Raw genomic sequence first — 15,126 nt, 5'->3', positions numbered from 1 at the left:
AGAAAATGCGTTAAATTTTGTAAATGATCGTCGGTGATCGGCAAGAAGAAATGTCGTGTCTCCTGCGTACGAGGCTGAACGAAAAGTAGTGAGGCTGCTCTTGGTCGTTTATTGCAAGGAGCTAGATGCTCAGTGTTGTGCTCATGTTTGTAAAGGTCGTGGGAACCATAGGGTTACCTATATCTCTATCTAGGTATACCTTTGAGCAGGCCATGGGAGTCGTCGTCACCAATGGCGGCGGCCTCCCGGGTACAGGGAACCGAGGCCGAATTCACGTAGGATGAATGTGCCGCCTGCGCACCCTTGAGAGCGATAGTGTACGCGACTGCTCCCAGCCTCCCCGGGTCCGTCCATATCTCCGAGGCTACATAAGCCCGCCCCGAAAGAGGGACGGTGGCTCTCGTCGGAGGAAGCCCTGGCTCTACGGAGCTTGGTTTTTTTTCTTCGTGGGCCTCCGACTTCCCATGAATCTGTTTATTGTGGAAGCGCGGGAAACCGACCGGGTGATACTGGCAATTGAGCCAGCGCCCAGACTTTTCCTGTCTAAGAACAAAGCGTGTTGGCATTTGAGTCAATAGACACGTGGAAAATGGACTCACTGTGTTGGTGTTGTCTCTCGTCCACCGGCGCCCCAGAAAGGCAGTCAATGGACGGGCCGGGCCGAGGCCGTGCGAACAGCGGACTACGGAGTGGGTATGTGCCTCAATGAGGACTTTGGGGGTAAAAGTTGAGAAATCCATTTGGCGCCCCAACGTGCGGCTGTCCATGGACTGCAAAAGACCGCAGCATCCATCTCCTTCCGCTAAGATAGCGAACTAGGTGAATTCCCGGCCAAGGATCAAACAGATGGACTAAGGGAGAGGCGAATGCCCGACACCCGGTGCTACTCAACGGCTTAGTGGCCACGTCAGCCGTGCAAAGACACAATGAATAAGTGTCTCGGCCGAACGCCCTCCCAAACGGAGGTGACTGAACGCCCGGAATACGTCCGAGGCATTCCTTCGGGACGGCGCCAGCCTGCTTCGCTGGGGAGAGTGCACCTGCGCTTTTCGCAGTCAATCCCGTTCTCGAACAAAGTACGGTAACGAAGCAAGAAGCAAGTGCAGCTTTTTGCTTTCGAGACGGCTCGCGGGGCCCACTCAGAGTGAACACCCCCCCAGTGCACAAACTAAAAGCGTATCTCGGAGCGAAAAAATGCGCTGTGCCTGAATCCTCCACTGGTAGAATACGCAGTGCGGTTGATTGCGCTGAACACCGATCCCAGCCTAGTGAGGGTGCGGAGACCGCCGATGGAGCCCTTCGTCGCCGCGTCGACAGACCGGTAGCCATCAGGTTGACCAAGCGACCTACGGAACAAAGTACCTCCAGGAAAACTGAGAGTCAGAATGATTTCCCTTTCTATCCGTCTTTCCTTCCCGCTATCAAGGGACAGAGGACTGGCGTGAATAGGGTTTTCGGCAACTAGATTTTTGTATGTTCCGTCTACCCGCGATCGACTCTGGCCAAAAGTCAGTGAGCGTAGCATGCAACAATAACGTTAATAACCTTTAAGGGCCACCTATTGAGTTGCGACCCCCATAAAAACCACGGTAATTGTGAAAGCGCCGCGGGGTCCGGGAGCAGTTCAATCGTGCGACCGGGCAGTGCAACAGGTTGAACAGCGCCCCATGTACGTCGTGGAAACCGCGCCTTAATTGCGTGTCCAATTAAAGTGACCGCCATGCGGTCACTTGGCGTTATTGTGAGCCACGGCACTCGAAGTGTCCATTGCGAATCGATCGTAGCACCGATGAGTTTTTGATGCTCAACAGAACGATCCGGGGTGTAAATATGTGAATAGTTGTAAATACTTTCACGGACTCTGTAGAGTCTGGCGGGTGCGTCCGCCGGGCGGTACGCTCGCCACTAACGTCGCAAAGCAACTTGCATTGTTGCAGACGGACTTTGGCAGCCGGACAGCGTACCCGCCGTGTCGAGCAACATCGTGTTGTTGCCGAGGTGTGTGCCGCGAACAGTCCTGTATTGCTGCTGGCACGGGGCTTTTTTATTTAGGATCGGTTTCTGTTCTTGCTGATGCAGATAATCTCGTGCTTCGGCGCTTGGCCTCTACGAACTTTGCATTTCAAGGTGGCTGTCCTATGCAACTGGGAGGTGCATTCAGTGCTCTCCTTGGCTCGCGTTGGCCAGAGCAGCACGCGGCTCTAAGACATTTCGAAGTGACAGGCATTTGTGCTTTAGCCTAAGGTAAAAGCTAACATGTTTGGAAAATAACAATGTTGGCGAGCCTGCCCGACTGCAGCCTGCATCGTTTTAATATCACAAGAAAGGACAGGGTGGTGCATTTGACATTTCATTGCGAACGCAAATCGAAGCGATTAGGAATCGTTAGCAAAGGCAGCTACAAAGAACTTTGCCTCGTCGAACAGTCACCAACAAGTCCATTGTCCGGGGTGACGGGAGTCAGCTTGGTATGTGGACATCCGTGTTCACACTAAGCGGAGTCGTGTAACTATTTTACAATAACTCCGCAAGCCGAGCCAGTGCGATCCACGTGGCTTACAGCAGAAAAGACATATTTGTCTCTGCCTCTTTTTATCTCTGGGGCCTTGCGCACCCAGAGATCGGTCGGGCGTCCTCAGTTGGTCGGCTTCACCTTGCTCGGAATTTCCGAAGCTTCCTCTTGGGGAAAGATACAGGAGAGGGGACAGAGCGCAGGCTGCATTTCAGTGCCCGGCGGTTCCTGAGTCATGGTTCCACATCGAGGTGAAATCGAAGCCAGGGAGCGTCATCGTCACAGGCCTGCCAGTCCCCCTTCCGAATCCGGTCTCCAGAAGATCCGGCTCCTCGGATGATGACCAAGATGGCGGCAGCCGCCCTCCCGCTGACTGGACTCGTCTCCAGGCTAGCAACACGTGGCATCCAGTCGCAGACCCAAGCTGTGGACCCGTGCCGACAACAAGTAGCTCGCATCCCGTCACGGACCCAGTGACCGTGCCCGTGTCGCATGGTCCCCAAGAGGAGATGCCCAGCCGTCGTCATTTCCGCGGTTAATTCCGGTAACATTTCATCGTGGAGGGACCAGGCCGTCCTTCCTGCCCAAGCTCGGCCACTACATGGACCGTTCAACGCTGCTCTCGGTAAGCCAGCCAAGAAGCGTAAGTTGTAGAGTTCGACGGCAACCCGGGGTTCACTTCCAAGCAGCGAGCTAGTGCTTTTTGAGCATGTACCGCGCTGATTTTTTTTTCTTTATATTTTTCTTTGCGGCATGCTCTTTTCGCTCTAGCGTTTTTTTTTTTTTTAATTTTGTTTTTGAGAGCCGGTAGGTCATTTTATTTTTTTGGCCTACCTTAGCCTTGAGAAGGGGGGAGCGTGGGAACCATGGGGTTCCCTATAGCCCTATCTAAGTCTAGCTTCGAGCAGGCCGTGGGAGTTGTCGTCACCAATGGGGGCGGCCTCCCGGGTACAGGGAACCAAGTCCGAATTGCCCGAAGGGGCCGGCTCTCCGTTGCCCAGGTAGGGTGAATGTGCCGCCTGCGCACCCTTGAGAGCGATAGTGGACGCGACTGCTACCGGTATCGCCGGGCGCGTCCATATCTCCTAGGTTACATAAGCCGGCCCCGAAAAAGGGTCGGGAGCTCTCGTTGGCGGAGGCCCTGGCTCGATGGAGCTCAGTTTTTCTTCGTGGGCCTCAGACTTTCCGTGAATCTGTCTATTGTGGCAGCGGGGGAAACCGACGGGGTGATACTGGGCATTGAGCCGGCGCCCAGACTTTTCCTGTCTAAGAGCAAAGCGTGTTGGCGTTTGATTCAATAAACACGTGGAAAACGGACTCACTGCGTTGTTGTTGTCTCTCGTCCACCGGCGCCCCCCCCCCCCCCCCCAATTAAAAAAAAAAAACAGTCAATGGGCGGACCCGGCTGTAGCCGCGCAAAGAGAAGACTGCGGAGTGGGCATTGACCTTACTGAGGACCAGGGGTTAATCGTGAGAGCTCACAACGTAATACACCCACTAGTTTCAGCCTGCGGTTGGAACGTCGTATTATTTAGCGTTTTGTCGCGGCGAGTGATGGAGAGAAAGAGAGAGATAAGTTTTTTATTATGGAGATGTTGGTATTCTTTAAATGACACCGGCTACATCATAACGAGAAATAGAGAGAAAATATATATAAATGAAAGGAGCAGCATAAAAGGAAAAAAATAAAGATAAACTACATAAAATATAACCATAAAAGAAGTCACGCAATCTCACAGTGTCACTCAGCGTAATCATTTTACTTGACGCCATGGTGTCGCGTGACTGTGATGTCATAAAGACTACATGCGACGGACAGAAAATCCCTGATACTGGTACCATCTAGAATTTCAATACGGGGGTGTTTGATTTTTAATTCGAGCAGATTTTTTTTTTAAACTCTCCTTGATTGGTACACTATTGCGGTTTGTGCGGGTGCTTCATACAGCCATGGGGACATAACATAGGAGGCTAATCCTCACAATATGACGGGTAATAAAAAGTCAGTTCTATAATTACTAAAAATATACCTAACGTTAGACGCTTGCTGAGCGTCTTCGTGGGAAGCGAGGGTGTGCGCCAACTTCTCACCGCTCGCGCAACAGGCACAAGGCTAGCGGTGCCAAAACGCGGATACTAAGATTATTATCCGCGTTTTCACACTGATCTTCACTAGGATGCTGGATGGCGCATTCAGCAAGCAGGTAGGAAGCCACCGGAAGAAAGCGGCTTGTCCAAGAAATGAGCACTTGAGAGTCTTTCCTACTTTTTCGAGCGTTTGCCGAAACAGTGTCCAAGGTGCTGGATTTGCTTTCGTTATCTCAGGAGAGCGCACTTATTGCTCAAGAACAGCTCATGCGGGCTTAAGATGTCTTCTGGAAAGCCGACTGATGTGCGAGAATTTGGAGATTCCAGTTGATCAAGTGTGCATGTCCTACATTCAAACGGCTCCAGATTAAAACCTGAAAGGTATTATTATAGCCCACGTAAAAAATGCAAAACAGCTGTGAACCAAATCACTGAATAAATGCACTATAAAATAAATCCCATCAGACAGTGGACCTCCGCGACAAGCATCGAACTTTTCAGTCGTTTCACTCGCGCCCGGCATGGTGCGCGGCTAAGCACTATCCAACCCCGTATAGCAGAACTCAGTCCTGTTCCTAGCACTAGCCTTCCTTGTGCCTGTTGCTCAAAGCACGAGTGAGAATTTGGGTGCCCGCCTCGCTTCCCACGTGCGTCAAAAACCTTCCATATTTACAGATTTAGGTGTTTTCAATGACGCGCAGCAAGTTTCTAATTGGAGCCATGTGTGTAATTTCACTAAGTGAAAAGTGAATTAACAAATCTTAGGAAATTAATGGAAGTATCTTCAGGATTAACCTTATATAATGCTTCCTGGCCGTACAGGCTACCTACAAAAACATCATTAGTGCTCCTATCCCAAATACTTAAAAAATATATTTTCGAAAAAAATTTAACAATCCCTCACGCGCCAGATTGAGCCGCCATATTCGACCGTATCTTGTCTTACCGAGATTCCGAGCCACTGACGCGGGCGTTGACAAGCCTCCACAAGGGCCTATGCTGGGGAGAAGGGAAGAGTAACACTTAAAGTGGCGATAACCTGTTTTGTTGCGGCAACAATGAAGTGAAGTGATCGGAATGGCAGGAAAAAAACAACAATTGAGGGTCGGTTATGGCGGTGCCAATGCACAGCTGCCTGAAAGCGTTTATAGCAAATAAGAAAAACTACAATTAATTCCAGCTTTCAATTTTGCCTTCAAATTAATAATAAAGGTAAACAAAGTTTTCCACTGAAATTTTGTGTTCCGACCTGTTTGCAGATCGAGGTCCTCCCAGAGGTCGTGAGGGCAGTCCGCGGACGCGTCGAAGTTTACATCGACGGCGGCGTCCGTCATGGCACGGATGTGATCAAGGCGCTGGCACTCGGAGCCAAGGCTGTGTTCGTTGGACGTCCCACCATCTGGGGGCTGGCATACAACGTAAGACATCCTCCATATTGCATCAGCAACACTGTCAGAAAAAGATCCCACAGAAGCCGTATGATCAAAGAACGAGAAATGAACGAAAAGGTGATCGGAATAAGACACGAGTTCAAGCATAAAAACTGAACCAACTTTCCGGTCTATTGACAAGGTCCTAGCTGAGATTTGCCGGGACGTATTAGGTATGTCGCCGGTGGTTTGAAAACCTTCATGTTTTCGTTAATGAAGACCAGAGGTTCCCGACGTCAAAATGATACTATTGAAGTCTGTCGCACCGGCTGCTTGTTGCATACCAAGGAGAACGCCACCTCTCACAAGGCAGTGCTGAAACAGACCCTTTTCAAGAGTCCACCAAGCAGCATTGGTGATCGCCATTGCTTGGACATGAGATGACACTCGTGTCGAACACATGCTCAGAGTATGTGCTTAAGCAAGGACGGACAGGCGATGGTGAGGACTTTTTAAAGATGGCTAATGGTCAGGTAACCTACAAGAGACTAGACGGCACGGTCCCACGTGTCGTTCTGCTGTTACGCGTGTTCCGTCATAAAATGACACCAATTCCGGATGGACGCTGACGCTATACCGTGTCTGATATCGCCCCCCGTGCTCGTCCTTCTTCGTAACTTAAGCAAAATCTAACACTACGGCCTTGCTATCTAGATGGAGTTTGCAAGGGCCGCTCGGGGATTGCTTAGAAGTCCCGGCGTGTATGCTCACCGACTGCTCAAGAAACGGTGGGCCCGATTATATTCCGAGCATCTTATTAGCCCTCCGCAGCAGGGTACATTGCGGAGTTATCCGATAAGAACGCCGACAAAGGGATCAGAAAGACAGCGCCGCGAGAATAGACCCTGCCTCGGTTCTCGTACTCTCCTGTGACTATATGGACAGCAGGTGTTCCGAAAAGCGTCCCTGGCGCGTTAGAAGGCCAGGAGGGGCACGCCAATCAAATGACAACGTAATGCATGTTCAAGAACACGCAAAATTAGGACTGGCAAGCGCTGGCCGTCATTGGTTAAAGTCGGGGTGGAACAAAAGCACCTGCGCGCTTCTGTGAGCTAAACAAAAGAACGAGGTATGCAAAGAACAGACGAACGTGCGGCTGTGTCCGTTCAACAGGCGAAGTGGGGCGAGAAGAAACGGGAGAGGGAGCCATATAAAACGAAGGTGGAAGGGAGGGGGAAGGGGAAAGAGGGTTACTGGTAAGGAAACGTGCAACCTCTCGCACACATTAGCGGAAAACTGAGGATGAATTTCGACCTTCCCTGGACGGTAATGCAATCAAAATCTCGGTTACACGATGACTTCTCCGCAACGGGCCCCCGGTTACAAAGCGGGCATCTTGGCGGGGTTTGGACCCTCCAACTCGGGATCCGTCTGACATTTACACTCGGAGCCACCAAGGGGGCGGGGAGGGGGAGCCTCGGCGAAAATGATATTGAAAAAAAGGTTGAATACTCTGCGCTCACTGGTGATTGGCGAAACAAAGCTCCGTCAGGGAGTGCAGCATGGCATTTCAGAACAATAATATTAAGTATGCAAAGTCAGTGTTATGAGTGCGAAAAGATATTCACGGCTGATAGCTCGGTTAATGGAGAAAGCGAGAGTGACTGGCGCGTTCAGGATTTTCCCTACTATAGTTTCCCTCCATGTGAAATGGCACAAAAATGGAATGCTTTTTTCTTGCACCTATGTTTAATCATTTACCAAAAAAACAATTACTTTTTCCAATTATTGTTACGAAATGCAGCTGATAAAGTTTCTGATTTATGCGTGTCATATACGCATAATTATACGCATATCACAGTCATGCGATTGGGTTGGAAAGGGATAAAGCATCGGTTGAGCTTTAGACATTCTCAGAGTTCGGTTAATCTAATCTTTGATTGAACATGAGGTATTATTCGAATGTTTGACGATGCTGATTTTGATGAACACGAGCATTCAACTCGGGCTCATGTCAATTGAGTACGTCACGGTGCCACGTGACTCGTGGTAAGTCGTGATGCCATTTGACGTGACAGCGTCAACAATAACGCTAATAAACCAAGTGACGATCTAAATAAAAGACGACTTTGAGTCACTTGACTACGTCACGGGACCACGGGATTAATCATAGTGTCAATAAAAAAGCGCCAGGAAAACCCAAAATATCTCATACATTGCATTCGGTGTATGCCAATTTGATCACAACATAGAATTACAGCTGACAATTTTTATTTCACGAACATTCATTTTGCAACAAAAGTACCATGTACTGCTTCGGGCCGGTTACCGTTATATGTTTTTCCGGTTGAGTTCTGGTTCAGTTGGAAAATGGCGGCGAGGTTACGTTCCGGTTCGGCTAAAATAACGGTTCAGTTCCGGTTTCCGTTTAGACAATGTGGTACTGGATATGCCGTGTATCAGCCCCTGTATCGGGCGGTAGCTGGCGTTACCTGGCCTATAAACACAACTATACCATCAAAATTGTTTTTATAAATTCAATTTTTCGCAAATATCTCGCCCCATCAGTTTTATTTTATTATAACGCTTCTTTAGACCTTCTCCATGAATACTTTAACACACTTTTGTGATTATGAGGAGCGCAAGTTCGTCTGCTACTTTGCAGGGGTTGCGGTAACATCAGAACGCCGATCACGCTTGATGTGAAGGATATTGGGTAAACCACAAGGCAGCTTGCTTTGAAATCTACCCACTATACTTCTATCACAGCCAATCTGAGCTTGACGTTCTGCCGTTACCAGAACGCCTGCAAGAGAAGCAGAGGTATTTTAAGAAAAGACATCGGGTTCACTTCATTCGTTTTTTGTTTAAACTACTTCGGCCTAATTGCTCGTTTATCTTACAAGCCTTCCTCGTATCCTTCATTTACCTTAAGCTTTGTTCAATTTTCAGTTTAGTAATTGGCCCTCTGCTCTCACGAGACGGCCAGTCCATGTCCCCCGGTACCTCCTTATTTGGTGTGTTCCGAAATGCTCCCAGGCCCAGTCTGCGCACGTTTTTCAACGACTTTCCTATCCTGCTTGAATGTCCGACCTCGTGCACAGTATAACCATTAACATAAGGTAATCTAGGCAGCATCAAACCTTTCCTTATTCCGCCAACCACTTTATATTTGTTAAAACTTTGCTGCCTTGAGTTTCATAGTAAGTGAATGTATTATGCAAAAAAATTGCATGCAGACATGTTCGAAGCAAACACGTGCCTTGAGTTTCATAATAATTGAATGTGTTATGCAAAAACTGCATGCAGACGTGTTCGAGGCAAACTCGTAAGTATAGCAAATGTGCTTCGATGATGCTTGAAGTGCGTCTGCACATATCTTTTTTACCATGTTTACCGGGAACACCATGTGTTTTGTATGATGGTTGTGGATTGTGACTGGGGTTTACAGAGCCACCAACGACATCAACCCTAAATTATGAGTGATGTCATTCGTGGCGGTTCCTGCAGCAGCTCGTCTCGCAACTCTTCACCACGAGCACGATCATAATCTTTACATTGCTTTTGTTTTTAGTATAGCTACTGTCTTGAACTTAAGCGAGGAAGAGCCTCTTCATCTGCCTGCGGTTGTCCGATAACAAAATCGCTACACGAGAGTTGCGGACAATAGTGGCAATTTATTCTGGACAGGGCCGGATTAAGGTAAGGGCTAGGGGGGCTGCAGCCCAGGGCTCCCGACTCTCTGGGGGCTCCCATGACGAAAGCTTGTAGAAAAAAAAAAACGAGACCTAAAAATATTTCGGAAAGCGATGTTGCGTTGCCGCAGCTTTCGAGAGGAGTGGTATACAAAGATAATGGAGATGTCAGCGAGGCTAAACGCGCATTTCGCGTAACACACTCCTATCCCTGTACAAAGCCGGCCCTTTGGGTGGGTGACCGGCCCCTTAGGGTGCTTGTCCGCTTTCTTTTGAAAGCGGCTTCGAGCAAATAAAGAAAACACGCAAGGGGCCCCGCAATCTGGGGTTTTTAGCTCTTTTTTTTGTCAGGGAGGGAAATTTTATAAACACCTCCCCCTTCACCCTACTAGGGCTCGTGTCTCGTGCGCGCAAACACGTGTTTTTGAGCAGCGCTTACACTTTGAAAGTGCGGCCTTCGACGCTCCTGGGGAAGGGAAGAAAGCTGCATGCCGCCTCCGCGGTGGTCTTGCCGGAGTGCTCCCTAGTTGAAACCAGACGGGAATGATAATCTTTTTTTTTTTTTTTTTTTTTGAGGCGGCTTTCTATTTATTAAAAAATAAAAGAAACTGCAGTATTTCCCAGGTTTATTGCCCTAACCAGACATCATTATCATCATCATTGTCGCCATCATCATCATCATTAGGGCCCCTGAAGCGTCCTAGCCCAGGGCCCCGGAATGCCTTATACCGGCTCTGATTCCGGACCACACATGTGTGTCTATAACGAGCCTTCTTTACGTTTTTAGGGTGAAGCCGGAGTGAGGCAAATGCTGTCGATACTGGGGCAAGAGGTGGACCGAGATCTTGCACTAATGGGTAATTGTTTTCTTAAAACACCTCTCTAACAGGTTAAGACAATAAGTGACAAGACTACAATGCATAAAACGTTGAACTTTGATTGCTGCCTGCCGTATACCACGCAGAACTTGATGTCGTCTTCTGGCAAGACATCTGCTCGTTGATCCAATTTCCTCTTGAATGTTGTCCACCACTACACAACGCGAGCACCGACCGTAGTTGACTGGGCACTATAAAAGAAATGAGAGGGGAAAAGTGTAGGATAGACCGATTTTCCTCCCTGTCGCCAACGGAAGGAAAGGAAGTTGCTCCCTCTTCTTCATTTAACAGATTGACATGCAGCGCCGTCTTGTGGCGCTTGAAATAAGGAGGAGAACTTCCTCCTGCATGTTCGTGGCCACAGCGGCGGTCAAGTCGGTGATGGCGGGGTGAAGAACTTGAGTTCTTAATTTCTTTTTACATACTTGGAGGCAGTAGATTATGGCGTTGAATTTAGATCACAGTTTGGGGTTACCTTTTGCCGGTCACCAGCCCGGCGCGACATTTATCGAAAGTTAGCCAGCGCTTGCCAAAGACCAGGGAAAAGAGCGGTTCGGTTTACCTTTCTGTTAAATAACATACTGGTAAACTCTCCTATGGGGTAATACATAAAACTGCTCAGTGCTGTTCCCTTCGTTCTTTGCAAACAATAACGGGCAAAGCATTTTAGCAGAAATAGAAAAACATCTAACAACACTGGGCGATCGCAGCGGCATGGCGGAGCCGCGGAGCTTACGAGAAGCTAGGTTTGGCTGGTTTCGTTTAACCGGTTTGGCGTGTTGCGCTGTGTCTCGTCGCCTGTGCTGCGTATCATGGCTTGTTCCTAGCAGAACCGAGTCTGGCTTGTATAAAGACTGATCAATTTAGTTTAGAGTAAAGTTATGAAGTTATGAATCGCCCCACTGTTTAAATCGATAGTCTTTTGTTAATATTTCTAAATTTCAAAAGGGAGTGATAAGACTTGCTTAAGCTGTGAAAATTCCCAGACCAGAAAATTTTCACAATTGAAAAGGAACACCAAGATGACCCATAATCTGGCGTTCGCGGTTTACATTGGCTCGATAGAGATGTATAGTTCTTTTACACACATACAAAACTGTGAGAATGATCTTCCCTCTCGTGTTACATTCGAAGCCCATTACTGTTCTCGGGAAGTGCGTTTTAGTTTAAGGCTATATACGGGTAGTTTTATTTTAAGTCGAATAGATTTTGATAAAGATATCGTATAGCGGTTACATAAAGGCCGTCTTCCCTGAGTGTTTTGTTGCTCGGACAATGTTAGATGGTAGAATATTTGTCGCGGTAATGCAATAATTCAGTAATATCTAACAATTGGTATAACATTTAACAAAAATCACCGTAAATACTGTATTTTCCCAGGATTCATACAATCAATATTAAAAAGTCATATAATAAATATTACGTAATTAATTAATGGTAACCCTTCTAAAAACGTTAGATTAAAAGATATACACTAGTCCCTTAAAAAAATTCATAGAAGTATTATGTAGCCGTAGTATTTCGTTAAACTTTACGTGTATATTAGACAAATGGGCCGATAAGCGTCCAAGTGGAATATTAGGAAAAAAAAGAAAAAAAAACGACTGTCATACTAGCGATCGGGTGAACTTGACATTCAAAGTGTGTGTCGTTACTAATTTGTGTCTTGTGTTGCTCTTGTGTGTGTATTCTGTTTGTATATGTAAGTGGATTGTATTGCATATTCCCGTTTGTTTGTGTATTTAGAGCTTGAATGGTCAGGCAAATACAAGCGGCGAAATTTCGACTTTTTTGTTTCGTGTGAAGCGCCATTAGCTGGAAACCACATCGATCACACTACGTTGTCCTAAGCGCCGAATCGCCGTATGTGCACATTGTCGTCTTTCCTGTACGAAAGTAAAGTGGTAAGCTGGGCCAGTGGGTAAACGTTGAACATGATAAAACATCACGCACAAAAGGCAAGGACAAACGAGGAAGGAACACAAAACACAAACGGGCACGCGCCTCTTTTTTTCTCTGTGTTCCTTCCTCGTTTTTCCTGGTTTTTGTGGGCAAGTTTTCATCATGTTCCCGAAAGAGGTATGAGACCTGTGCTTGAAGACGGCTCTTTAGAGTCTCTTGTGTACCTGAAAGACGCCAGAAAGGCGTATACGCTGTTCGCTCTTACTACGCTGAAGGACCGTACAGATAGCTAAGCCTTTCTACACGGATCGCACTTACGTTTCGCCATGTTGGTTTAGGGGAGGATGTTTTCTTCCGTTCGCGGGCGAAAGAAGGTGGGGGGCGTTATCTACCGCGGGAGGATACAATTACCTCCCTTTTGAAATGAGAAAATGGAGCTCCCTTTGTGTAGTACCTTATTGGACATTTCATTTTCTCCTTTGAGGGAGAAAGTAGTACTCCATCTTTTTAAGTTGTAATCGCCGACATTAGAAAAAAAAAGAAAAAGAAGGCATGGCGTGATCTATTATGCTCGCACTTGCTTCACTCACGATATCAGGAGATGTTCCCCGAAGTCTCTGACAGTCTAGAAAGGCGGGGCTTGACGAGGGCCGATCAAGCTAGTATTGCTTCAAAGCAATAGTAGCATACAAAGCTACATAGAGGCTTAGGGTTGTTCAGCGACCTCATGTCTTGTCGTCTGCAAGCATCCACGAGGAGTTTGTGAAAAATGAAGCATTGTCTATATTGTCTGGCCCTTCATATTTCCTATTACATAGCGTAGATTGCCCGATATACGAGCTGGGTAAAAAAATTGCGTAGTTTTTTATATATATTTTTTTTTTCGTGATGAATCAGCAGCGAAGGGTAAATTTGACCAAACCGGTTGGTACGGGGCACCTCTCTCCACTTTGATCAAGGTAGTTTAAACTTTCTTGCTAGGTGATTCCTTTGTATTCGCTCATATTGGCTAATGGCACGCATTATTACTGACCAGGGGGCGTTAAAAAGGTGCTAGATACTCACCACACACTCCGTCTTTCAACTTGTCATTGACTAGAGCAGTTTAAATTACAGGATTTCTAGCGCGAAAAGAAAAAAAATGAGAATTTCGGCAAGCGCCTTGACAGAGTGAGCGGTGTAGCAAATTGCCTTATTCAGTGTGCGTCTGTGCTTGAAAAAGGGGGGGGGGGGGGTGGAGAGGGACGGACAGAGTTGCTTTAAAGGCCTCCAGAACGAAATCGTTCGAAGAGTATGCCAATGGGCTGAAGATCGCCGCTCCGCGCGTGCCCCTCGGCGTTCACTGGTTCGCCAATTCTTTAAAGGAGTTCGTTATGATGTATTTTAACGGGCCTCGTGAAACAGGGACATGAATGGCACATGGAAAAAAATGCTAAAACGATTTGAGTATCTTGTCAAAGAATTTTAAAGCTGAAAGAACTGTACCGTCTTCTCGGCCCAATTTCTAACTCGATTATATCCAGACTAACTCCCTACCCTGCGATCAATACAATCACTACATTCAGGGCCGCCCCGGACAGCCTTCGTGTCAGGTGTGCGGGGGATACCCATCAAACGAACACACATACTGGCTCTGTCCAAGAGCCACGAGCTCCCCCACTCGCCCAACTCCTCTGAACTTCCCTGCCCACCTCCCCTACTCCTGGGTAAATTGGGCCGCTCCTCCTCCTGACCTACAAAACGAGCTCTGGCCTCTGCTACTTCTTCATGTGCGGGAGATCCTAGACCCTCTGCAACAAAGAACCCTAACCCAAGTTGTAGAAGACGATTCCTCCTCCAGTGCGGACGATTAAGACGGCTCGGACCTGAGCTTTTGAATAAAGTTTTCCTCCTCCTCCTCCTCGAATATATCGCGTTGTAATTTATACTCACCTCAAAGTCATGTATAAGACCCTGCAGGTCAAAGAATGTTTGTTTATGAGGAACCTCAGCTCTTGCCCGAAGCCAACTTAGGCGCCTGTCTAGCACAGGCACATCTCACAGGGATTCACGTATTAGCGAGCCCAATCAGGCAGTTATGTTAATACCTGCGTGCGTGTTTCTGCCCAGTCAGTATATGTTCGTGAGCCGTGTTGAAGTTTTTGCTGATTTGAGGTTTGTGTGATTGCAGGCAGTGGCTCTCTCTGGTAGAGTTTGAAAATCGTTCTCGAATAATGACTGATTAGGCCCTCAAGTTGAGCAGTCTGGTAATCGAGGAACAAGGTAACATAGGCACAATCTTGTGTGATCGATTCCAACTAAAATAGTTATCTGAACGCACGCACACATACACGCACATGCACACGCACGCACGCACGCGCGAGCACACACACACACACACACAGGCACACGCACGCACACACGCACACAGGCGCACGGACGCACGCACGCACGCGCGCGCGCACACACACACCAACAATTTTTCAGTATATGGCGTGCTCCATAACCGCACGCATGATTCCGTCTAATTAACCATCACAAGCATATCTTGCTTACGTACTCCTCCTAGCTAGAAATCATCCTGCTGCCCATAAAGGATATTTTTTTCTTAAGAAGACAGATAATGGTGGCTTTATTTTAGAGGAGTGCAAGTTTAAACGACTAAAGGCAACCGATGGATGTTTTGGTGTATGCGCAAGAAA

At 47.6% G+C, this 15,126-nt stretch overlaps 1 protein-coding gene across 1 annotated transcript in view; it reads left to right on the top strand.

Annotated features, from left to right (window-relative positions):
* The window catches only part of LOC120839840 (hydroxyacid oxidase 1-like), a 47,812-nt gene that overhangs the window by 23,656 nt on the left and 9,030 nt on the right, over positions 1 to 15,126 (top strand). Inside the window, exons 6-7 of the mRNA XM_040210205.2 lie at positions 5,860 to 6,018; positions 10,453 to 10,522. Of these exons, the coding sequence (XP_040066139.2) occupies positions 5,860 to 6,018; positions 10,453 to 10,522 (229 nt within the window). The remainder of the gene's footprint in view (positions 1 to 5,859; positions 6,019 to 10,452; positions 10,523 to 15,126) is intronic.

This window comes from Ixodes scapularis, unplaced genomic scaffold, assembly GCF_016920785.2.
Source record: "Ixodes scapularis isolate PalLabHiFi unplaced genomic scaffold, ASM1692078v2 PGA_scaffold6__148_contigs__length_123643588, whole genome shotgun sequence".
Taxonomy (NCBI): Eukaryota; Metazoa; Arthropoda; class Arachnida; order Ixodida; family Ixodidae; genus Ixodes; species Ixodes scapularis.
The sequence above is the reverse complement of the archived record's forward strand: the minus strand, read 5'-3'. Positions and strand labels throughout refer to the sequence as shown.